General features: G+C 38.6%; 1 protein-coding gene across 25 annotated transcripts in view; it reads left to right on the top strand.

Annotated features, from left to right (window-relative positions):
* The window catches only part of BIRC6 (baculoviral IAP repeat containing 6), a 258658-nt gene that overhangs the window by 201820 nt on the left and 29794 nt on the right, over positions 1-27044 (top strand). For all 25 annotated transcript variants that reach the window (XR_010123126.1, XR_008500630.2, XM_054475624.2 and 22 more), the window contains one exon: positions 13278-13488. Coding sequence is in view for 23 of the 25 variants with exons in the window: in XM_054475624.2 (XP_054331599.1) it covers positions 13278-13488 (211 nt within the window). In the remaining 2 variants the exon portion in view is untranslated. The remainder of the gene's footprint in view (positions 1-13277; positions 13489-27044) is intronic.

Raw genomic sequence — 27044 nt, 5'->3', positions numbered from 1 at the left:
GAAACCCCGTCTTTACTAAAAATACAAAAATTAGCCAGGCGTGGTGGTGGGCACCTGTAATCCCAGCTACTCGGGAGGCTGAGGCAGGAGAATTGGTTGAACCCGGGAGGCGAAGGTTGCAGTGAGCCAAGATCATGCCATTGCACTCCAACCTGAGTGACAGAACGAGACTCCGACTTAAAAAAAATATAATTATTATTATTTCTAGATTTTAACAATTGGAATTATCAATTATATGTGTGCTTGCAAATTTGTGGGCTCTCTTTTTCCCCTTCTCTTCCTTATTGAACTTTAGCATGCTAGACTGTCTTCATTATTCATGTATGGAGAAGAAGATTCTCATTTTGTGATTTTGGTTGTTCTTGATACCTTCATAACAATTTAATTTTTAAAACATAAACATATCTTGTATTACTTGTATTCTTTTATAATTTTATCTGAATTGCTATTAAGTATTTTTAGGTTCACAGAAAATTGAGCAGATACTACAGAGTTCCCATATATGCAGTTGCTACTCACAGTTTACTTATTATTCATATATTGCATTAGTGTAGTACATATAATTGATGAACTAATAGTGGTATGTTATTTTTAGCTAAATTTATAGTTGAAATTCGAGTTCGCTCTTTATGTTCTACAGTTGTGTGGGTTTTGACAAATGCGCAATTTTATGTATTCCACCGTGACAGGATCACACAGAAGAGTTTACTGCCCTAAGAAATTCTATTAATCCTGCATCCCTTCCTAATCCCCAGACCTCTGGTAACCACTGTTCTTTGTACTGTCTCCATAGTTGTGCCTTTTTCAGAATGTCATATAGTCGTAATCATAAGATTTAGCCTTTTAGATTGGCTTCTTTCATTTAATAATATACATTTAAGTTTCGTCCATGTGTTTTCATGGCTTGGTGGCTACTTCATTTTTATCGCTGAAAAATATTCCATTGTATCAATATGTAAGTATGTTTATTCATTCACCTTTTGAAGAACATCTTGATTGCTTCCTTTTTTTGGCATTTATGAATAAAGCTGCTATAAACATTCACATACAGATTTTTATTCCCATTTTTGTTTCACTGATCTATTTGTTTATTCTTTCGTGAGTACCACATTGTCTTAATTGTCGCAGCATTATAGTCAGGTAGTCAAGTCATATAGTGTCAGTCCTCTGACTTTGTTCGTCAGTGTCGTGCTGGCTATTCTACATATTTTGCCTTTCCATATAAACTTAATCATTTGATTGATAGCCACAAAATAACTTGCTGGGGTTTTGGTTGGAACAATGTGTCCTCTGTTCTGGTTCTCTTTGTACGTTACATGAAGAGGGTTGAGAACGGTGAAATACTGTGTGCACTACTTTGCTAAATGAGTTTATAAAGCAGTGCAAGTGGTAATCTTCGGGTACTTGGCTATATTTATATCAGTATAAATTCTGATTTTTCAGGTATTTCGATGTAGACTGGAAAATCATTCAGAACTTCTGTGGATTCCATTCCAGCAGATGTAGCTAAAATGGGGGGGCAGGAGAAAACTGTGGAATAGGGAAGGTTTTTTCTAAGGCTTCATTATTGTGCCAGTCTCAAGTTGAAAAGAGGCTACATGATTGTACATTCAAGTCTTATATTTTCATATATTTGAAAAATAAAACAACATATTTATAAAATATATGCAATGTTTATTGGGTGCTTTTCCTCGTATTAGTGTTTTAAAGCAATTGAAGAAAATAAATATTTCAGTATAAAAAGGAGCAAATGTATATGAATAAGTACTTAAGAGAAAAAAATTTTAGTGACAACTTTAATGGTTGATAATTCAGTACCCTCCAGTTCACCCATTTAAAGTATACAATTCATTGATTTTTATTATATTCACAAATGTGTACAACTATTACCAAAGTGAATTTGATAACTTTTTTTATCACCTCATAAAGAACCCTGTACCCTTGGCCGGGCATGGTTGCTCATGCCTGTAATCCCAGCACTTTGGGAGGCCCAGGCGAGTGGATCACCTGAGGTCAGGAGTTCGAGACCAGCCTGGCCAACATGGTGAACCTCGTCTCTACTAAAAATAAAAAAATGAGCCAAGAGTGGCGGTGAGCGCCTGTAATCCCAGCTACTTGGAAGGCTAAGACAGGAGAATCGCTTGAACCCGGGAGGCGGAGGTTGCAGTGAGCTGAGACTGTGCCATTGCACTCCAGCCTGGGCAACAAGAATGAAACTCTGTCTCAAAAAACAAAAAACAAACAAAAAAACCCTGTACCCTTTAGTTATCATCTTCCATCCCCTCATCTTCTCTAGCACTAAGCGGCTGATAATCTACTTTCTATCCTTATATAGAGTTGCCTTTTCTGAATATTTTATGTAAATCGGATCATATAATATGTGGTCTTTTTAAATTGGCTTTTTCCATGCAGCGAAATATTTTCAGGGTTTATTGATGTTGAATGTATCAGTAGTTGATAACTTCTTAGGGCTGAACAATATTTCATTTTATGGCTGTGTACTACATTTTGCTTATCCATCAGTTGATGTCTATTTGTTTTTGCATTTTGGCAGTTGCAAAAATGTTGCAGTATTAGCATACAAATATCTATTGGTGTTTCTGCATTGAATTCCTTTGGTAATATACCTAGGAGTGGAATTGTTGAGTTACATGGATTACCTGACTTTTAAAATTACAATAATCTTACTGGGTGTGAGATGGTATCTCATTGTGGTTTTAATTTGCATTTCTTTGATGACTAATTATGTTAAGCATATTTTCATGTGTTCATTGACTATTCACCTGTCCTTTCCAGAAAAATATCTTTTCAAATTCTCTGCCCCATGAGTCGAGGCTGGCTAGAAGAGGGGATTGAATGTCAACTTCTCAGCCATGCGTACCTTCTAACTTAGCAGCAGGAGGTTGCTGTGGTAGGATGAGAAATGCTGACATCCTGCCCCTCACCCCGCTAGGAAGACAGGCTTTCAGCTCTGTACTAAGGCATAGCTTTCCAACTTGGACCTCTGGGAGAGGGAGGCCTGTGTTCTTGGCTGTAGCCAGCTGGAGTGGTTTTTCTTTCTCATTGAGCTGAGGGTGGGGATGAAAGGAGCAGCATCTTGATTCACATACCACAGACTCTTGCTTTTCTTACTGAGTTTTAGTGCATTTTCTTGAATAAATGTTTCTTCATTTGCTGCATACTCTTAGGACCACTTCCAGAGATTTTAGATAGTTGTGTTCTTTTAAAGAGTATGTATCAGTTTCACTAGGGATCTGATCTGCAGGGATCTTTCCTCTCATGCTGGCAAGAAAAATTGAGTTCTCATAAACCAAGTAAAATATTCAAGCTTTCCTACTAATTAAATGTTTTAGAACCTTACAGTGGAATATTTTGTATCCATCAAGTTCTTGAAAGTAGAAACCATCTATCTTGATATTGGGTAGAAAGAGGAAGTTAGACACTATGGAGTACCTAGTTTTTATAAAATTCAACACATTCCTAGATATACAATATCATGTACTTCTCCCCTGTAAGACATGTTTTATTAATTAAATTACATCAGGTTTTTCTTAAGTATTCTGTTCTCCACATTTTAAAATTCAAAAGCTTTAAGGTGGTATCTAATAAATAGCTGTTTTCCTGCCTCTGTCCTACCAATAACAGCTCATTAGGGATAAACTATAGTTATCCCTATACTAATCTAACTAATAGTACTAATAGTTACAGATAGTACTAACCGGTGCTACTAATTTCTTATATTTCTTTATAGGAAATCTATATATAACAAGTAAATATAAATACATATTAGTTCATTGTCACACTGCTATAAAGAACTGCCTGAGACTGGGTGAATTATAAAGGAAAGAGGTTTAATTGACTTATAGTTCTGCAGGGCTGGGGAGGCCTCAGGAGACTTACAATCATGGCAGAAGGGGAAGCAAACATGTCCTTCTTCACATGGCAGCAGCAAGGAAAAGTGCAGAGCAAAGCAGTGGGAGCCCCTTATAAAACCATCATATCTCGTGAGAACTCACTATTATGAGGACAGCATGGAGATAACCACCCCCATGATTCAGTTACCTCCCACCAGGTTCCTCCCATGACACATGGGGGTTATGAGAACTACAATGCATGATGAGTTTTGGGTGGAGACACAGCCAAACCATATCACATAGTCTCCCTCTTTTTATGTTTTTGTTATTTGTGTTTTGTTTTGTGTTTACCCAAATAATCATTTATTTTTATTAACATTTATGGGTTATGTTTACCATATAACCCATTTTTGTACCTTACTGTCCTATCCCCACCCCAAAATGACATTATAGTACTTGTGAATTTGCTCCAGTACAGCATAAAGCATATTCTAATTTTTTATGACTACATAATGGGCATTTAGTAATTAAAACAGTTGCATATTAATAAACATAAATAGGTTCTTTTTTGAGATAAGGTTTCACTCTGTCTCCCAGGCTAGAGTGCAGTGGCGTAATCATGACTAACTGCAGCTTACCATGCCCGGCTAATTTTTTAAATTTTATACAGACAGGATCTTGCCCAGGCTTGGAGTACAGTGGTGTGATCATGGCTCACTGCAGCCTCGACCTCCTGGACTCAAGCGATCCTGCCACTTCAGCCTCATGAGTAGCTGAGACTACTGGCGGGCACTACCACACCTGGCTAATTTTTAAAATTTTGTGTAGAGATTGGGTCTTTCTATATTGCCTAGGCTGGTCTTGAGCTCCTGGGCTCTAGCGATCCTTCTGCCCCAGCCTTCCAAATCCTGGGATTATAGGCATGAGCCACTGCATCCAGCTCACATATTTTTTAGTTGACATTTTTATTCTGTTGTATATGCCCATCGTAAATATGATATACCTGTTTATTGAGACTATCATCTCTGTCCTGCAGCATAGATATTTTCATCATAAGTTTTTTTATGTATTTTTGTTGTATTTCCTATTGTGCAGTTTCTCTATTTTGCAGTTGATTGTTACATGAAATTAACAGTATTCATTTATGTGAATTTTGCATCCACGTACTTCAGTATTCTAATAGTATTTCTGTGGATTTACCATATTTTCCAAATAGAGAATCAGTTTTCTGAGAATGAAGACATTACTCTTTTCCCACTTCTTTTTTTGTTTGTTTGTTTTGAGACAGAGTCTCTGTTACCCAGGCTAGAGTACGGTGGCATGATCTTGGCTCACTGCAACCTCTGCCTCCAGGGTTCAAGCGATTCTCCTGCGTCAGCCTCCCGATTAGCTGGGTTACAGGCGCACACCACCACACCTGGCTGTTTTTGTATTTTTAGTAGAGACGGTGTTTTGCCATGTTGGCTAGGCTGGTCTTGAACTCCTGACCTGAGGTGATCCACCTGCCTTGGCCTCCCAAACTGCTGGGATTACAGGCGTGAGCCACCGCACCTGGCCTACCCACTTCTTATGCTTTTTTTAAAAAATGTTTTTGTTTTGGGGAATCCCCATATCCACATACCTTTCCTGGCTTGTATTTATAAAACAGAATGTCAGGAATTTGTCTCTTGAAGATGATACTATCCAAAAGAATTTTTTGTTGTGATGAAAACACTCTGTATCTATGCCATTCATTAAGGACTTGTGTGGCTATTGGACACTTGAAATGTGGTTAGTGCAACTGAAGAACTGAATTCTTAGTTTTCTTACATTTTAGTTAAAATTTAGATAGCGTGTGGCCAGTAGCTGCCATACTGGACAGTTCGGGAAGTATCATGGGATAATGGGAAAAGCACTAAAGCTAAATTTACCAGGTTTTCACTGTTGGTCTTCTTACTTCCTATTTAGCTGCTTGTGCAATTTAGTAAATATTAGTTTCTCATACACACAGTGGGGATAATAATACCTAATCCACATAATAGTACATACAGAGAAACATCATCATATAGAAAATGGATTAGATGGATGTATACCAAAATGATGTACCTGGTAAAAGAGTGGGGAAGGAGGCCGGGCGTGGTGGCTCACGCCTGTAATCCCAACACTTTGGGAGGCTGAGGTGGGTGGATCACGAGGTCAGGAAATCGAGACCATCCTGGCTAACACAGTGAAAACCCATCTCTTCTAAAAATAAAAATAATAATTTAAAAATTAGCCAGGCATGGTGGTGGGCACCTGTATTCCCAGCTACTTGGGAGGCTGAGGCAGGAGAATGGCATGAACCTGGGAGGCGGAGCTTGCAGTGAGTCAAGATCACGCCACTGCACTCCAGACTGGGCGACAGAGCGAGACTTTGTCTCAAAAAATAAACAAGAATGGGGAAGGAGAGAAATGGTCAAAAGAAACTATAGCCTTATAAGGAAAGTTTTATCTTTTTTTTTTTTTTTTCAGGATAATCTATTTGAAATATTAATCACTGTAATTGTAACACGTTAGGAGGCCACGGCAGGTAGATTGCCTGAGCTTAGGAGTTCGAGACCAGCCTGGGCAACATGGTGAAACCCCAACTCTACGAAAAAATAGAAAAAATTAACTGGACATGGTGGCATGTGCCTGTAATCCCAGCTGCTCTGGAATGTGAGGCAGGAGGATCCTTGAGCCCAGGAGGTTGAGGCTACAAAGTGCAATGGTTATACCATTGCACTCCAGCCTGGGCAACAGAGTGAGACCTTGGCGCAAAAAAAAAAAAAAAAAAAAGGAAAAGAATATAAATATTAATGTAAAGTTATTTTTTAGAAGTTCACCTTTTTTGGCTGGGCGCAGTGGCTCATGCCTGTAATTTCAGCACTTTGAGAGTTTGAGGCGGGCAGTCACTTGAGATCTGTAGTTTGAGACCAGCCAAGCCAACATGGTGAAACACCATCTTGACCAAAAATACAAAAGTTAGTCCGGCATGGTAGCATGCACCTGTAATCCCAGCCACTTGGGAGGCTGAAGCAGGAGAATTGCTTGAACCCTGGAGACAGAGGTTGCAGTGAGCCGAGATTATGCCATAGCACTCCAGTCGGCAACAGGAGCAAAACTCAGTCTCAAAAAAAAAAAAGAAAGTACACATTTCTTGCACATAGTGTGAAGTCTGGGGTTTTAGTGTACCCATCACTGGAAGAGTAAACATTGTACCCAGTAGATATTTTTCAAACCCCACTTTTTGGAGGAGTCTCCCATGTCTTTTTTTTTTTTTTTTTTTTTTGAGATGGAGTCTCCCTCCGTTGCTCAGGCTGGAGTGCGAGTGCAGTGGTGCGATCTGGGCTCACTGCAACCTCTGCCTCCCAGGTTCAAGTGATTCTTGTGTCTCAGCCTACCAAGTAGCTGGGATTACAGACACCTACCACCAGGCCCAGGTAATTTTTGTATTTAGTAGAGATGGGGTTTCGCCGTGTTGGCCAGGCTAGTCTTGAACTTCTGGCCTCTAGTGATCTCCCCACCTCAGCCTCCCAAAGTGCCGAGATTATAGGTGTGAGCCACCACACTTGGCCTGTAGTTATTCTTAATAGAGACCTTTTACTTCCTTGGTTAAATATATTCCTAGGTATTTTGTTTTAGATTTTATTATTTTATCTTGTTTTTAATTTTATTTGACAGGGTCTTGCTCTGTCGCCCAGGCTAGAGTACAGTAGTACTATCAGAGCTCACTGTAGCCTCGACCTGGTAGGCTCAAGTGACTCTCCTGCCTCAGCTTCCCAAGTAGCTGGGACTACACAATGAGCCACCACACCTGACTAATTTCCTTTTTGGTTTTTGTAGAGATAAGGTCTTACTATGTTGTTCAGGCTGGTCTTAAGCCCTTGGACCCGAGCAGTCTTCCAGCCTGGACCTCCCAAAGTGCTGTGATTTCAGGCATGAGCCACCACACCTGTTCATTTTTTTTTTTTTCTGTAGCTATTGTAAATGAGATTGTTTTCTTGATTTAATCCTTGGCTAGATGATTATTGGTGTATAGAAACATTACTGGTTTTCATATATTAATCTTATATCCTGAATCTTTACTGAATTCATGTATTAAATCCAAGAGTTTCTGATGGAGTCTTTAGGGTTTTCTAGATCATATCCTCAGCAAACAGGGAAAATGCTGACTTCCTGCTTTTTGAGTTTGAATGCCTTTTTTTTTCCCTTGCTTGATTACTCTGGCAAGGATGTCCAGTACGATGTTGAATAAGAGTGGTGAAAATGAGAACTCTTGACTTGTTCCAGTTCTTAGCGGGAATGCTTTCAGCTTTTTCCCGTTAAGTATAGTGTTAGCTGTGGGTTTTTCATATATGGCCTTTATTATGTTGTGTGTTCCTTCTATGCCCAGTTTATTGGGGATTTATATCAATTTTATCACATGCTTTTTCTACATTTATTGAAATGACTATAGAGTTTTTGTCCTTTATTATGTTATTATGATGTGTCACATTTATGGATTTGTGTATGTTGAACCATCCTTGTATCCTTGGGATAAATCATACTTGATCATGATGTATTATCTTTTTTTTGTTGTTTATTTTTTAAAATTTATTTATTTATTTATTTTGAGATCAGCTTGTGAGACTGGCTAATTTTTTTATTTTGGGTAGACACAGGGTTTCACCATGTTGGTCAGGCTGGTCTCGAACTCCTTGCCTCAAGCAATTCACTCACCTTGGCCTCCCAAAGTGCTGGGATTACAGGTGTGAGCTACAGTTTGTTTGTTTGTTTTGAGATGGAGTCTCGCTCTGTCACCCAGGCTGGAGTGCAGTGGTGTGATCCTGGCTCACTGCAACCTCCACTTCCTGGGTTCAAGCGATTCTCCTGCCTCAGCACCCCCAAGTAGGTGGGACCACAGACTTGCGCCACAACACCCGGTTAATTTTTGTATTTTTAGTAGAGACGGGTTTCACCATGTTGGCCAGGCTGGTCTCGAACTCCTGACCTCAGGTTTTCCACCCACCTCGGCCTCCCGAAGTGCTGGAGTTACAGGTGTGAGCAATCATGCTTGGCCTGTTTGTTTATTTTTAAGGGATGGGGTCTTGCTCTGTTGCCCAGGCTGGAGTGCAGTGGTGTCATCCTAGCCCATTTTGGCCTCAAACTCCTGGTCTCAAGCAGTCCTCCCACCTTAGCCTCCCAAGTAGCTGGGAATACAGGTTTTTGCCATCACATCTGGCTAATTTTAAATTTTTATTTTTTTGTAGAGACAGGTTTTCTTGCTTTGTTGACCTTGCTTGTCTCGATCTTTTGGTCTCAAGTGATCCTCCTGCCTCAGCCTCCCAAAATGTTGGGATTACAGGCGTGAACCACCATGCCGTTATTGTATTATCTTTTTGATGTGCTGTTGGATTTGATTTCCTTGTTTTTTGTTTTGGATTTTTGTGTCTGACTTTATTAGGGATATTGGTCTGTAGTTTTCTTCTTTTATTATATCTTTGCCTGGTTTTGGTATCAGCATAATACCGGCCTCATAAAATGAGTTAGGGGGAATAAACTCCTCCTTAATTTTTTTTAATAGTTTTGGGAGGACCTGTATCAGTATGTTCTTTTTATATTTGGTAGAATTTGGCTGTGAATTCATGTGGTCCTGGGCTTTTTTTTTTTTTTGGTTGGGAGATGTTTTATTATGATTGAATCTCACTACTTGTTATTAGTTTGTTTAGAAATTCAGTTTGTTTCATGTTCAGTCTCAAGAGGTTGTGTGTTTCCAGGAATTTACTTGTTTCCTTTAGGTTTTCTAGGTTGTGAGTGTATAGTTGATCATAATAGTCCCTGATCTTTTTTATTTCTGTAGTATCAGTTGTATTCCTTTTTCATTTCTGATTCTGTTTATTTGGATCTTCTCTCTTCTTGGTTAGTCTAGCTAATAGTTTATCAGTTTTGTTTATCTTTTCAAAAACAAACTTTTCAGTTTGCTGATGCTTTGTATATTTTTGTTGGGGGGGGCTGTATTTCGTTTAGTTCTGTGTTATTTCTTCTAACTTTTGGGCGTGGTTTGTTCTTACTTTTCTAGTTCCTTGTGGTACATGTAAGGTTCTTGATTTGTTACCTTTCTACTTTTCTGATGCAGGCTTTTAAGGCTCTAAACTTCTCTCTCTCTGCACTGCATTTGCTATATCCCACAGTTTTTCTGATGTTGCGTTTCATTTTCATTCATTTCAAAAAAATTTTAAATTTGCCTTAATTTCTTTGTTGACCCAGTGATCATTCAGGATCATGCTGTTTAATTTCCATGTATTTGCACTGCTTCCAGTGTTCCTGTTGGTATTGTTTCCTGGCTTTATTCCACTGTGGTCTGAGAAGATACTTGATATGATTTCAGTTTTTAAAAATTTTGTTAAGACTCCTTTTATGGACTAACATGTGGTCTGTCTAGGAGAATGTTTCATGTGTTGGTGAAAAGAATGTATATACTGTCATTTTTGAGTAGACTGTCCTACGTCTGTTAAGTCCATTTAGTCCAAAGTCCAATTTAAGTCCAATGTTTTCTTTGTTAATTTTCTGTCTCAGTTATCTTTCTAGTGCTGTGAGTTGAGTGTTGAAGTCTCCCACTATTATTGTATTACTGTGAATGTTATTGTTTGATTATGGTATTATTGGTAGATCATTTCCAGCTTTCACTATTGAAAACAGTATTGTATTGAACATTTCTTTGTAGGGTAGACAGTAACAAGTGCTATTATTGAGTCGTAGAATATAGGCATTTAAAATTTTAATAGATAATGCCAATTGGCTATACCTATTTGCGCTTTTACCTATATATGAGTCTAGCTTTTCCACATCCTCACAAGTACTGACATTGTGTTTTATGCCTATCAGTTAGTAACTTTTGAATATAATTTTGATTTTCCTGAATAACATAGTATCTTATAATACTATAAAATTATAGTAAGTAGGATATTGTGACATTGTTCATGGGTTGGAAAATGGGCTTTCATACTCAAGTATATGTGGAAACAAGGGGAAACAAGGAAAGAATGGCAGTCATACTACTCTGTCCTCTGCATCATCACTGGAAGGTGTAAAATGACCTTCTCTTCCATCACTTTGAACATCACTCCAAATAGCCTCACTGTCATTAAGCTCTGATAGTCTCTATTTTACATCAGTTGTAGAGATCTCTTTCACATCAGTTACCATAGAAAGTACAGGATGCTAGGTGATGCCTCATCCTGTTACAACTTAATCCCCATATAGCTCTGTGGGCACTGAGGCAATTCCTACCTCTAGTTGGACTCCCACAATTCTCCTCCCCTGCTTTAGTTTTCTATATAGCATTCAGAATACTTACTAACTTCTGAAAAGAATGTAACTCATGTCCTTCGCCTAGAATGTTAGATACTTGATGGTAGAGATTTTTGTTTGTTTTCTTTACTGCTTATTCCCAGCCTGTCCAGCAACAGGTTTTCAGTAAATGTTTTTTGTTTGTTTGTTTTTGAGACTGTCTTGCTCTGTCACCCAGGCCGGAGTGCGGTATGTGATCTCAGCTCACTGCAGCCTCCGCCTCTTGAGTTCAAGCGATTCTCCTGCCTCAGTCTCCTGAGTAGCTGGGATTACAGACCTGCGCCGCTATGCCTAGCTAATTTTTGTATTTAGTAGAGATGGGGTTTCACCATGTTGGCCAGGCTGGTCTCGAACTCCTGACCTCAGGTGATCCATCAGCCTCAGTCTCTCAAAGTGGTGAAGTTACAGGTGTGAGCCACCGCGCCCTGCCAGTAAATGTTTATGGAATGGCTGGCTGTTCAGTAACTGTCATTGGAAGAGAGATGTTAGATCCTTATCTCACATTATTCACAAAAGTGAATACCAGTTGGTATACAACACAAAAACCAACAAAACAACTTATAAAAGCCTTAGAAGCAACGTGTGTTCCTCGAGTAAGGAATTCACTCTTAGATGCAAATGATTTTAATACAAAATTCATTTGATTTATAGCTAGTAATTGGAAGTTAACATAGGCAATATTTTCTTTTTTACTAAAAAGAAAATTGATTTATTGAAATAGACTATGGATAAATCGCAATTCTGTCATTCGTTTTTACAAAAGATAAAATAACTTCATTATTCAATTTAGTTTAAAAAAGTTTCCACTTCATACTGATAAATATATTTCCAGCCACAATATATTATCTGGGGTATTTAATCATTTCTATATGTAATATAACTAGATATTTAGTTACATTTCTTGTTCTCCCCTAAACTAGATACTTTACTTTTTTTTTGTTTTCCAAAAGTGCCTGTTATTATCGTTTGTATATTGGTGCTTCATAAATATCTGCTGCATTCTTCCATTTAGCAACTAACCTATTAAGTTGACCCTTGAATAATGCAAGTATTAAGGGTACCAACCCCCACATATTTGAGAATCCAAGTATAACTTTTTCTTTTTTTTTTTTGAGGCAGGATTTTGCCCTATCACCCAGTCTGGAGTGCAGTGGCATGTTCTTGTCCTCCCTAGTTGCAGGGACTACAGGTGTGCGCCACCACACCCAGCTAATTTTTTGTTATCTTTTTGTAGAGATGGGAGTTTTACCATGTTGTCCAGGCCAGTCTCAAACTCCCAGGCTCAAGTGATCCTCCCATCTCGGCCTCCCAAAGGTCTGGGATTATGGGCGTGAGTCACAGTGTCCAGCCCCAAGTATAACTCCTGACTCTTCCAGAACTTAGCTCCTAATAGCCTACTGTTGACTGGAAGCCTTACTGATAACATAATCAATTAACACATTTTGGATGTTGTATATATTATATACTGTAAGCTAAGGAAAAGAAAATATTAAGAAAAAAATCATAGAAAATATATTTAGTGTTCATTAAATGGAAGTGGATCATCATAAAAGTCTTCATACTCAGAGTCTTCATGTTGAGTAGCCTAATGAGGAAGAAGTGATGCGGTTGGTGTTGCTGTCTCAGGCTGGCAGAAAATCTGTATATAAGTGGACTAGTGCAGTTCAAACCTGTGTTGTTCAAGGGTCGGCTGTAATTTTTTTGAGACGGAGTTTTACTCTTATGGCCCAGGCTGGAGTGCGATGGCATGATCTTGGCTCACTGTAGTCTCCGCCTCCCGGGTTCAAACAATTCTCCTGCCTCAGCCTCCCAAGTAGCTGAGATTACAGGCATGTGCCATCTCACCTGGCTAATTTTTGTATTCTTAGTAGAGACAGGGTTTCTACATGTTGGTCAGGCTGGTCTCGAACTCCCAACCTCGGGTGATCTGCCTGCCTCGGCCTCAGAAAGTACTGAGATTATAGGCCTGAGCCAGTGCGCCCAGCCGGGTCAGCTGTGGACCTTGGTAAGATCCAGGTAAAAGCTACATTCCTGTGGACCTACTTTTATATTGTACATTTTCTCATTTTGTGCTTTTTCCTCTTCTCCTTATAGTTCTGGACATGGCAAGACATGTGCCACTCTATCGGGCACTGCTGGAATTGCTTCGGGCCATTGCTTCTTGTACTGCCATGGTGCCCCTATTGTTGCCCCTTTCTACAGAGAACGGTGAAGAGGAAGAAGAACAGTCAGAGTGTCAAACTTCTGTTGGTACATTGTTAGCCAAAATGAAGACCTGTGTTGATACCTATACCAACCGTTTAAGGTACTATACTATGTTCATTTCTCTTGAGTTTGCCTCTAACAATGTTTTTTAAATAACTCCATGGGTATTTTTGTTTTTCAGTGATATATGCTTTTTAAAAGCATATACACCCTCGGCTGGGTGCGGTGGCTCACACCTGTAATCCCAGCACTTTGGGAGGCCGAGGTGGGTGGATCACGAGGTCAGGAGATCAAGACTATCCTGGCTAACATGGTGAAACCCCATCTCTACTAAAAATACCAAAAAATTAGCTGGGCATGGTGGCGGGCACCTGTAGTCCCAGCTGCTCGGGAGGCTGAGGCAGGAGAATGGCGTGAGCCTGGGAGGCAGAGGTTGCAGTGAGCCGAGATCACGCCACTGTGCTCCAGCCTGGGTGACAGAGCGAGACTCCATCTCAAAAAAAAAAAGAAACATACACACCCTCACATACAAGCAATATATAAACATACAAAGAGAAAGTATCCACCCAAATTATACACTTAGAAACATTTATTCACAATTGCTTATTCAGTATCTCCCTGTGTGATCTTACAGCTATAGGTGTGAAGTTTTTCTTAAATGGTGTCCCATTGTACCTGTTAGACAAATAGATGCTAGTTTCTCACATAATGTTGATGTCAGAGACATCTTTCAGTGTCAATAAATATCATTGACATTGTTCTAAATACTTCGAATTCACCATTGTATTTAGGTGCTATATTTCATTTAACTATTTATTAGTAGATTTTAGGTTATTTTCAGTTCATAATAACCTCATACATACATCTTTTGGTGCTTGCAGAAATCTCTGCAGATAGACTCTTAGAAGTATAATTGTTAGGTTTATGGATTACTTCTGTTTTATTTTAGAAGTCGAAGGATTCAGTATTTGATGGAATTAAAATAAGTCTTAATGCTTATCTTTAAGGAAAATTGAATTGTTATTTTTAGTTTGTTTACACCTTAGTAGATTCAGAGGATGAGTTCTGTCAATAACTTTTTAAAATAACCTAGGAAACCTTTTCCTTTCCCTTGGCAGAATCTATTCAGTGACCTTTTCCTTTCTCATGGCAGAATCTGTTCAGTGATTGTCAGTTTATTTCTCCAAGATGGCCTAATTCTGAATTTTGAAGCATTTATACTGTTAATGGAAGTTTAGTCATTTGTCAGTTACCTTTTGAGTAAATTAATGTCGTTTACCATATTTACTGTATTTACTTTGCTTTTTCTCACTTATTTTTTAAGAACCTATGACTTAAGAAATAGTGTAGGTCAAAAGATCGTAGAGAATTGGTCACTGGAAGAATAATTCTTGTTAGTCTTTGCCTATGAGGGAAAAATCACCTTGTGAAGGAATTCTGACTTCGTTGGCTTAATGTGTTGTCATTATCACTTTATTCATTTATTTTAATAGCTTTTGGCATACAAATGGTTTTTTATTACATGGGTGAATTATATGGTGGTGATGGCTCATTGCCAGGCAGTGAGAATCATAAATTATAGAAAAGATGAAATGAAGAGCCAGTTGGTAGAGATAAAAAGCTGTGGAGTCATACAACTCTGTTACTAGTAATGGAAAATGTAAAGGTATATTTTCTTTGATAGTGTGATATTTTTTCTGTTGTAGAGAAGAGGATAGTGTTGTATTTGCTCCCCTCCTATCTTGTGGCCTCCCCCAGAATCTTTCTCACTGGTAACCAAGGAAGCTAGTGTAATAATATAACAATAGTGTGGTATCATAATTGAACTGAACATCTGATTGTCTCATTGAGTTAATGCCTCCTTGAGAAATGTCTACTAAATCATCTTATTCCCTTCCCTGGCCATCTGTGTTGCTTATTCTTGTAGAATAAACATAGTTTTCAGTAAATCAATATGTATAATATATACTGAGCTTTGAAACTGCTATCATGTCTTTTTAGGAGAATCTTGCCCTGTATGTCTGTACCTTATATTTCTGTGTTTTGAGATGACTCTGTTAGCTTTTAACTAAAATTGAAAATTTATAAAACCTTGAGTGTTTTTTACCCAGGTATATTTTGTCTTTTACATGAAAAATTACGTAATGATTTGGAATGTTGTTTTAGGTTTAGCCTTGATTAAAAACAGTATCACACATTTATAGTGTTACAAAGTGAAAATAAAACCAGTAAATAATATCCTTCTTTAAACTGTATATTTCCTTATGCTTTAATTTCTATTAGATCCTGCAAAAATTGAGTTATAGAGTATCGAATTCTAAGGTAATTATAGAATATTCTTATTGCAGGAAATTTGGACAGCTATAGTGCCTCTTTGGTGTATTTGCTTTTCTTAGCTTAATCTATTTCCTGTTCACATAACACACTGTATAATTTTTTGAGAAAGGAATCTTCTGTATGAAAATATACCAGTTAATTCACCATGAAAATTTAATTTCAGATAGAGGATAACTGAGTTTCAATTAACTGGAGCTCTTTATTTTTCTATTTGATTAACTGGATGAAATTATTCCATTTAAATTCTTTTATTCTTACTTCAGCCAGAGAACATTCTTCAGACTTATAAATTATGTACCAACAAAATATGCATGTGAAGATATAATGACTGTTCGTAAAGCTCATTTCATTAGATTATTTTATCTTTACAGTGACCCTGTGCAGTACATATTTTTAGTAATTCTTTTTACTGATAAACATTATTATATTTTGTATTAAGACTTGAATATACTTTTTAGTTGAAACCCTCATGGTCTCTGCTAATCTGTGCAGCCTCTGTTATAGGAAGAAACTGGTAAAGACTAATAATGTTACTACATCTCTACTTTCCTTTCAAGGTTTACCATATAGAGAATTCATTTTCAGCTTCACAGAGAGAGTAAAATCTATTCTTTTCCAGTTTTCACAACTTAAGATGTAATTTTTTTTCTAACAGAGTTCACAAAATAATCCATTTTTCCCTTAGAGTGTATACCCACAGAAAGTGGCCTTAGTTTAATTTTAACACTGACTCAAAGCTCCCCACCCCACCTGTCTGCCTCATTCCCAACTGTGTTTCACAAAAACCCTAGAATACTCTGAGAAGAGAATGATTCAGGAAAATATATTCTGTTAATATATCACTTTCAGGGTCTATTTTAGTGTTTTTTGAGGGTTTGGATCTGTAACTTTAAAAATGCTATGTATCACGGCCGGGTGCGGTGGCTCACGGCTGTAATCCCAACACTTTGGTAGGCTGACATGGGCTGATCACTTGAGGCCAGGAGTTCTAGACCAGCCTGTCCAACATGGCAAAACCCATCTCTACTAAAAATACAAAAATTTAGCTGGGTATGGTGGCGCATACCTGTAATCCCAGGAACTTGGGAGGCTAAGGCACGAGAATCACTTGAGCCTGGGAGGTGGGGGTTGCAGTGATCACACCATTACACTCCATTACACTCCAGTCTGGGCAACAGAGGGAAACTCTGTCTCAAAAAATAAATAAATACATACATACGTACATACTATGTATCACACACTCAGAAACATTTTACAATATTTTTGTCTCTATTACTGTGAAATCCAAGGGTGAATACAGTACATGTATTTGGTATAGTTCTTTTTTTAAGTAAGAGAAATAGTAGTTTACTACTTATTTTTGTAAACCTAGTATATTGCCTTGTTTTTTTTTCTTATTTCTCTTTTATCTTTGTTTTTAACAAGCATACACAAGACATGCAAATTTCTTTTCTTCAAATAAAATTGTATTTAACTCTTTGATCATCTTAGATAAAGAAAATAGATTCATTGTGTATTCTGCAGATCTCTAGGCAATGACTGTGGTTGCATATAATGATTTTCATTGAAATGATGTATATTTTGTATTTGTAATAGAATTTTTACCTTCCTTTTGGGGATGAGAGAAATTAAAGGAAAAGGTCAAGTATAAAGAGGATGTTAACTATTACTGCTGAGAATATCCTATCTATCTTGAAATCTATCCTGAGGCCACTGCCTAAACCCAATTAATTTTGATCTGATAATTCAAAGAATGGAGGAGATTCCATAGGTTTGTGCGCCCCCAAGCCCAAAACCCTTACAAGAGGAGATAAAAAGACATCATTAAGAAGCTGGATCCCAGTGCCAGCACTTTGGGAGGCTTAGGTGGGACAATCACTTGAAGCTGGGAGTTGAAGACCAGCCTTGGCAACATAGGGAGACGCTGTCTCTACAAAAAATAAAAATAAATTAGTCAGTATTGTGGGCTCCACCTGTAGTCCTAGCTGGTCAGGAGGTTGAGGTGGGAGGATCGCTTGAGACTAGGATTTTGAGGTTACAGTGAGCTATGATTATACCACTGCATTCTATCCTGGGCGACAGAGTGAGACCCACTCTGCATGTGTAAAAACAAAAATAAAGAAAAGAAAAAAGATAGAAAGCTGGAAAGGCTGATCGTTTACCTTACATTTATCTAATTTGTAACATATTCATGATTATAAGAAATTCATGATTAACACTGATAGGTGAGATCTGGCCTGGTCACAAAATCATTACTGATGCATTCACTTAACAGATTTTTTTTTTTAATGTCTATGGGCACATAACTAGAAAATTGGTCTTCTTTTTAAGGGGCTGACATATAAATGGGGGAAATAATAACCAGGCAGGTTTTTTTTTTTTTTTTTTGGACAGAGTCTCGCTCTCTCGGCCAGGCTGGAGTGCAGTGGCTTGATCTCGGCTCACTGCAACCTCTGTCTCCTGGGCTCAAGCAATTCTCCTGCCTCAGCCTCCCGAGTAGCCGGGATTACAGGCGTGTGTCACCACGCCCAGCTAATTTTTGTATTTTTAGTAGAGACGGGGTTTCACCATGTTGGCCAGGCTGGTCACAGACTCCTGACCTCAGGTAATCCGCCTGCCTCACCTCCCAAAGTGCTGGGAGTACATACAGGTGTGAGCCACTGCGCCGGGCCAACCTGGCAGTTGTAACAATATAGTATCTGACATATTAGTAGAAGTCAAGACACTACAGGAAAATCAATCCAGGTTTGGAGGCCTAAAGGATACATAGGAATTAACCAAGAATAGAGTACAAATGAAGAGGGGCAAGGGATTGGTGTCCCAGGGGTATGAAAACAATGTTAGCAGTGAAGGAAAGCATCACATATTCAGGGGACCCTGAAAAGTTTGGCATGCCTGAGTATAGTGTAGCTGGAAGGTAGTGGTGGGAGATGAGCCTGGCGTGGAAATCGGGCTAGAAGATAAACAGGAATATATCACAGAGTTACTTACCTTAAAAGTAATGTTGAGCCACTGAAAGGTTTTCAGCAGCTCTCATCAGGTTTGCGTTATAGAAAGATGGTCTTCCAGGTCTAGTTGAATGGTTGGAGGGGAAGTTGGAACAAGACCAAACTACCATGGAAGAGATTTTCATCTGTTTCATCTCAGCAGATAGAGCTGTATATGTCTTCTCCCTGTCCTACTGTTTTGGGGGACTGAGATTTTGGTACTCATCAGCACTCTTGCTCTCATATTATGGACTTAATAGATAGGTAGTTTCTAGGTAGAAATATATTCCATGCTCCAGATATTTGTCTTAAAAAGCAATCTGTGTTCATATTGGCAACTGCAGATTTATCTCTAGGGATCTCCTTCAATAGAGTACAAGTGCCATAGCATAAATGTATCTGGGAACATGACTTCCTTTGTTCTCATATACGAATCTGACGTCTACAATGCTAGGCAGAAATTTTCCAACACTAATCCTACTACTTGGTTATTTGATGGACTCAGGCAGAAAGCTATGATCCGTCAGTTGATAGAAGCTAAGTCATTAGGTCAAAAAGCATCTTAACTCTTTTGTATTAAGGTCCTGGAATGACAGGGTGAGACTCCATACATGTTCATGTCTTCCTGTTCCTCTACTGTTTGCTTAAAGCTGTCACCCAGCTAAAGTTGTAGACATGGAACACTTATACAACATTAAATTTTGTGTCCTATCTACCCAAATCTAAAAGAGAACTCATATGATGATGAGATATTATTAATTATATTAAATAAGTCAGTTTTCATGATTGAAAACTGAAGGAAATTTTCTTGGTAGAAATTCTTTGTTAGACTGCAGAACCTTGGCATTTGTGAGGAAGAACTTTTAGATGTTATACCACCTATGCTACTGTTTACTTAAATTTTCCTTAGCCTTTTTTTTTTTCTACTTAGAATTTTTCTTCAGATCAACTTAAAAAAACAACAAGTTTTTTTCAGGCTTTTAAAGAGGAAACTTCAAATTACCCCCATAGCGGATGGACCATTATCATTTTCCATAAATAGGAGATAGTGTAAACATGAGTGAACCATTTACTGTTAATAAAATAGTGTTTACTTATTAATCCTTGAAATATATTAGACCATGTGTGCAAAGCAGTACAATCAGGAATAATCATTCAGATTTTGTTTGTTAAATGAAACATTGGAAAAATAAATGCATGTCCGTCAAAAGGAGGATTGTTTATACTACAGGATATTCATACATGTAACATTGTGCAACAATGGAAAAGAAAAGTGATCTATATTTTATTTTATTTATTTATTTATTTTGAGATGGGTCTCACTCTGTCACCCAGGATGGAGAGCAGTGGTGCGATCTTGGCTCACTGCAAGCTCCGCCTCCTGGGTTCAAGCAATTCTCCTCAGCCTCGCCAGTAGCTGGGATCAGAGGCGCTTACCACCACACCTGGCTAATTTTTGTATTTTTAGTAGAGAGGGGGTTTCACCATGTTGGCCAAGCTGGTCTTGAACTCCTGACCTCAAGTGATCTGCCCCCCTCCGCCTCCCAAAGTGTTGGGATTACAGGTGTGAGCCACTGCGCCCGGCCTGATCTATAATTTAGATGTAAAAACAGCCAGTTCTTGGATGTATCATTGAATTTCGAAAAGGAAGCTGGGCCGGATATGGTGGCTCTTGTGTATAATCCCAGCACTTTGGGAGGCCAAGGTGGGAGGATGATTGCTAGAGCCCAGGAGTTCAAGACCAGCCTGGGCAACATGGTAAGTAAAGCCCTGATGTATTAGTTGAGTTGCTATGTACACTGTCCTCCTTTTAGGTGGTGTGCTGTGGAGTAGAGTAGGTAGAATCAATATTGCAGCCATATCACTGAACTTTCTGTTCATCCAAAGGTTTTGGTAAGAATGACTTTTTAGCTGGGCATGGTGGCTCACGCCTCTAATCTCAGCACTTTGAGAGGCCGAGGCGGGTGGGTCACCTGAGGTCAAGAGTTCAAGACCAGCCTGGTCAACATGGCGAAACCCATCTCTGTTAAAAATACAAAACAATTAGCTGGGTGTGGTGGCATGCACCCGTAATCCCAGCTACTCGGGGCAGCTGAGGCAGGAGAATCACTTGAACCCAGGAGGCAGAGGTTGCAGTGAGCCAAGATCCCACCAGTGCACTCTAGCCTGTGGGATAGAGCAAGACTCTGTCTCAAAAACAAACAACCAACCAGAATGACTGCTTAAAGAAGGAACTCGGGATTAACCCTGTGGGATTTTCTTTTATGTCTTGTAGTTCTCTTATTATAGAGTTTTCACTATTATATATAGTAATGTGTCAGGGTACATAATTATGTATAATATCTCTAATATATATACATACATTCTGAAAGGTAGCCTCTGAATTTTTATTTTTGAAATAGTAGACTTTAAGCCATGTTTTAAATTGTCCTCAATTACACCTTAATACTAAGTGATTAATCTCATGTAGTTTGGTGCGTGATAATTACAGTACTCTGATGGGATTGATATTTAGTGTAAACTAGCGCACTGCTCAAGGAATGAGTGTACTTTTAGTTAATTTCATCTTTTCTGACTTACCTGTTAGAGTAACCTATTGACACTGTAAGGTGGCAGCTAGGGGTGTTTCATTGTGATTTAGTCTGTGTTTTGAAAGTTGACAATTCCTTAGGCAGTTGTTGGGTATTCACTGTACAGATTGTTTTAAGAGCTTCATAAAGATGGTGTTTTAATATTTTTTGGTTCAGGGTTCTGTGTTTCTGTAATTTACTATCTTTCCTAATACCCCTTTCAAGAATCGTGATTTGTAATAACTGCATGGCGTTAAGTGTAAAAGTTAACACAGATAAACTGATGAATACTGATGTTGGCTGGTTTACTAATAACCAGAATTTGAATTAAGGCAATTTCTGAGATAACATTCCTTCTGGAGGAACAAAAGATTAGGCCAGTATGTTATGTCAAAATAGAGATTTTACATTCAACTCTTTGCATTTTTTGAACTAAAAGACAAGGTTAGAGTTAAGTATTCTCAGGATTTTCTTCAGAAATTAAAGGTGTTTTTTTAAGGAATATATGTGACATTTGGTACATTAGTTTAATAGCATTTTGAATGTATACTTTACCTACTTTACCCTTACCTATAATGCTAAAACGTAATGTAATTTTTTTCCCCCGAGACAGAGTCTCACTCTGCCGCCCAGGCTGGAGTGCAGTGGCATAATCTCGGCTCACTGCAGCCTCCACCTCCCGGGTTCAAGTGATTCTTCTACCTCAGCCTCCCAAGTTACTGGAACTACAGGCGCCCGCCACCACGCCCGGCTAATTTTTTTGTATTTTTTGTAGAGACGGAGGTTCGCCATGTTGGCCAGGCTGTTCACGAACTCCTGACCTCGGGCGATCTGCCCACCTCGGCCTCCCAAAGTGCTGGCATTACAGGCGCGAGCCACCTTGCCTGGCCTGTAAATTTTACTTAGACCATTCTTCTAATATCATCTATCACTTAAAACCTAAAGAATAGGCTGGGTGCGGTGGCTTACACCTGTAATCCCAGCATGTTGGGAGGTTGAGGTGAGAGGATTACTTGAGCCCAGGAGTTTAAGACAAGCCTGGGTAATATAACGAGACCCCATCTCTCTTCTTTAAAATAATATTTAAATTAAAAAAAAATTTTTGGCTGGGTGCAGTGGCTCTCGCCTTTAATCCCAGCCCTTTGGGAGGCCGAGGCGGACAAATTAACTGAGGTCATTAGTTCGAGACCAGCCGGGCCAACATGGTGAAACCCCATCTCTACTAAAAATACAAAAATTAGCTGCATGTGGTGGCGCATAGTGGTTGTAATCCCAGCTGCTTGGGAGGCTGAGGCAAGAGAATCGCTTCAACCGGGGAGGCGGAGGTTGTAGTGAGCCAAGATAGTGCCATTGCACTCCAGCCTGGGCTACAGAACGATACTCCGTCTCAAAAATAAATAAATAAATAAAGTAAAAAGTGTTTTAAAACCTAAACAATAAAAAGTGGAGCATATCAGGATGCTGGCATTGTATGTTTTTCTTGTTCAATTAAAATTATTTTTAATAATAGTTTGAATGAAAATGGTTGATTAAACCCTAAATATTGGTTCTTTTTAATTTATTTGCCTGGATAATGTTAAGTAGTTCTTTATTTTATTTCAGAGGAATTGTTTAAGAGCCTTATTTCCTCTACTTGCCTACTATCATATTAGGCAGAAGAAAAAAACTTAGTATTCACCCATCAAGGACTTGCACTCTAGGTGATATCCATTCCTTGGGCTAGTGTTTGAAAATTCTTGTTACCATAAACGTTTTATTTTTTTAGATGCCCTTAGGCTGGCAATATTGAACGCTTTGTGATTGAAACCCCTTTCTTTCTGGCAGAAAAAATTGTACCAGATTATCATTAATTCTATCCCCAAAGCCTTAGATTCTGGCTTACTTCTTTAGCTTTATAATTTAGTCATTTTTGTATGTAATATTTTTGGGGTTTAGGCCTATAAAGAGTGGGAGGAAATAGTTTCCTAAGGACCAAGACAGAAAAAGAGACTTGAAAAGTAGCAAAGGATATATATCAGGTGCAAGCAGTGTTGCACACGGGCCAAAGACAACCGGTGAAAAGATGTTTATTGATGCACAGACTCCAAGCCTCATTCCATACCAATTGTGAGGACTCAAAATATGGTGAAAATCAATTTTAGAAATGTTCTGATTGCTGACTTAGGCAGATACAAAACAAAATTATTTCATGCATTCCTTTTGTTCTACCAATTAAATTTTGATTAGTACAATATTTGGTTCTTTTTTTTTTTTTGTGAGACAAAGTCTCACTCTGTCACCCAGTCTAGAGTGCCGTGGCGTGATCTTGGCTCACTACAACCTCCGCCTCCCAGGTTCAAGTGATTCTTCTGCCTCAGACTCCTGAGTAGCTGGGACTATAGGCTCGTGCCACCACACCTGGCTAATTTTTGTATATTTAGTAGAGACAGGATTTTGCCATGTTGGCCAGGCTATTCTCGAACTCCTGACCTCAGGTGATCCACCCACCTCGGCCTCCCAGAGTGCTGGGATTACAGGTGTGAGCCACCGTGCCTGGCTGATTAGTACAGTATTTCTTTTCCAGCCTCTGTGCTTTCATTTTTTTCTCTTCTTGTTTCTTGAAAATAAGCCAATCTGCCCTAAATCAAGCATACGTTGTGATAAATACATAGTTGCGTATAGTTATATAAGAATATAAGGAGTTAATAATACAGCCCGAACTTTTATGTAGGATTTATAGTTTCTGAATTGCTTAGGTATATATTGATTTTTCTGCTCTATGTAGTAGGCAAGAAAGTATGTACTATTCTTATTTGACAGAAAATGAATCTGTTGCTTAGAATGTTACATTACAAACTTAGTAATAGGTAAGAAAGCTAAGATTTAGCTTCTAAGTCTCCTGTTACTGTTGATGTTCATCATGGAAAACAGTATTGATGAAGAAAGATAGTTTGATTGACCCATAGTCTAGCTACTTCTATTTTTATATACCACTACTACCCACTACCCAAATAGTTCATTGATCATTAGGATTCACGCTTGTATAATGGTTAAACTTAAGCCTTAATTGGTTGTTGGAAAACACTGATTAAATGCCCAAATACAACTTACTGTGTTACTTAAGTGATTTAAAAAAAAAAAAGACTTTAAAAAAATTATAAGTTGACTTAGTGTTTCTGCCTCAGAAGCATAACATAGTAGTATAAAATGATCACTTTATTCTTTATCAAATTGCATTGTATGAGCTTTATGTTTCACGACAGTTTTCACTGTATTATCTCAGACAAAATCTCAAGCAGTCCTTTTTTTTTTTTTTGAGACAGGGTTAAACTCTGTCACCCAGGCTATGTGGCACTATCTCGGCTCACTGCAACCTCCACCTCCCAGAGCGATCCTCCCACCTTGACCCAAGTAGCTGGGACTACAGATGTACGCCACCACTCCCGGCGAATTTTTGTGTTTATAGTAGAGATGGGGTTTCCCCTTGCTGCCCAGGCTGGTCTCGAACTCCTGAGCTCAAGCAATCCACCCGCCTCAGCCTCCTGAAGTCCTGGGATTACAAGTGTGAGCCACTACACCCGGCCAAAATTTCAACCAGTCTTAATTACTGAATTTGAAGTCTGTTGCTAAGTAAAATTTACTTCGTATCAAGTCTTTCTGGGCACATTACAATTAGTAACTTGTTCGTATTATCTATAGATTTTAGAGTTCGGGTAGTTCAAATTCCACCTTTTTATAAATGAGAAAAACAAAGTTCATACAGACTGTTATTTGTTCTCAGTTCTCTGATGGTTAGTGACATAGCTATGATAAGAACTCATACCTCCTAATGTCTCAAAAACATTTATCTGCTAAATTAAACTTAACTCCCAGATATAATTAGGTTTGTGCGTAAATGATTAATTAAAAATCAGAACATGGAGCTTCTGAGCTGGTTCTAATATTTAGGATATTTAAAAATTATTTTTAAGGGGCTGGGCATTGTGGCTTACGCCTGTAATCCCAGCACTTTGGGAGGCCATGGCATGCGGATCATGAGGTCAAGAGATCAAGACCAGCCTAGCCAACATGGTGAAACATTGTCTCTACTAAAAATACAAAAATTAGCTGGGAATGATGGTGCGCGCCTGTTGTCCCAGCTACTCGGGAGGCTGAGGCAGGAGAATCGTTTGAACCCGGGAGGTGGAGGTTACAGTGAGCCGAGATTTCGCCACTGCATTCCAATCTGGGTGACAGAACGAGACTCTGTCTCAAAAAAAAAATTATTTTTAAATGATGGCAATGAAATAAAATATTTTTAGTTGAAAAAAATCTGCTTTTGGGCTAAGTGTGGCGGTTCATGCCTGTAATTCCAGTGCTTTGGCAGGCCAAGGCAGGTGGATCACTTGAGACCAGCCTGGGCAACAAGGCAAAACCCTGTCTCTACTAATAATACAAAAATTAGCCGGGCGTGGTGGTGTGCACCTGTAATCCCAGCTACTCAGGAGGCTGAGGCATGAGAATCGCTTGAACCTGGGAGGTGAAGGTTGCAGTGAGCCGAGATCGTGCCACTGCACTCCATCCTGGGCGACAGGGCGAGACTCTATCTCAGAAAAATAAAAAGAGAAGAAAATAACCTGTTTTTGATAATTTAAAAAATATATAGAATAATGTGGATTTTACAGAATTTTCCTACTGTTTTCCTTTTACTCATGTGTTTTCACTCCCCTGAAGAATTTGTAATATCCTATGATAGGAGATTAAAGGGCAGCATATTTCACTAAGTATCCATAGTATTCTAGTCATGTCTAATTACTAGATTACCAAAGTAAACTGAGTCTCATTGTGTTTGGTTATCTCTCTAGTATGAGCAGGTAGCAACTTTATAATCACTTATATGAAGAGTAAGTCAGCTTTATCCGTCTGATGTTTTTCTTGCAGTATTAACTGAATAAGAATTAATAAGGCTGGGTGCGGTGGCTCACACCTGTAATCCCAGCACTTTGGGAGGCAGGTGGATCACATGAGGTCAGGAGTTCAAGACCAGCCTGGCCAACATGGTGAAACCCCATCTCTACTAAAGATACAAAAATCTAGCCAGGCGTAGTGGTGTAGGTGCCTGTAATCCCAGCTACTCAGGAGGCTTGAGGCAGGAGAATTGCTGGAACCTGGGAGGTGGAGGTTGCAGTGGGCCAGGATCTGCCATTGCACTCCAGCCTGGACAACAAGAGTGAAACTCCGTCTCAATAAATAAATAAATAAATAAGATTTTTCTGAAATTTTCTTAAATATTGATGGATGTACTTTTCTACTGTCTTTTCAAGATGATTTGGTATCCACTTTCGTAGATTAGGGCAATGTGTTGGTGATAAAATGGCATTGCCAAAAGAAGCCCCCTGCTCCCACACACAAACACAGTATTATTTTCCATTTCCTGCATTTTATTGTGGTTTAATGTACCCTATATTTCTAATATCTTTAGCTCCTTTGTCAAGAAGAGATGATTAAAGGATGTATGCAGCAGTACTTGATATTTAAAGAGTAAGCAAAAACACTCCCCATTTATGAGTATTGTTCAACATTTTATTTTAGACTGTTAGAAAAGACAGAACTTGAAAGTACCTCTCAGTTACCTCCACTAATAAAGGGATTTCTGGCGTGGATAACATAATACTTTAAATCTGTATATACATATTGTTTTTACTTGAATTTAAATATTATTATCTATTGTGAAAAATTCATTCTGTTACCCACAAAATAGTCACTCTGTGAAGATGGTACCCTTTAGCATTTACAAGTTAGTT

This window comes from Pongo pygmaeus, chromosome 12, assembly GCF_028885625.2.
Source record: "Pongo pygmaeus isolate AG05252 chromosome 12, NHGRI_mPonPyg2-v2.0_pri, whole genome shotgun sequence".
In the NCBI taxonomy this organism is placed as follows: Eukaryota; Metazoa; Chordata; class Mammalia; order Primates; family Hominidae; genus Pongo; species Pongo pygmaeus.
This window is presented reverse-complemented; position numbering and strand designations above follow the sequence as displayed.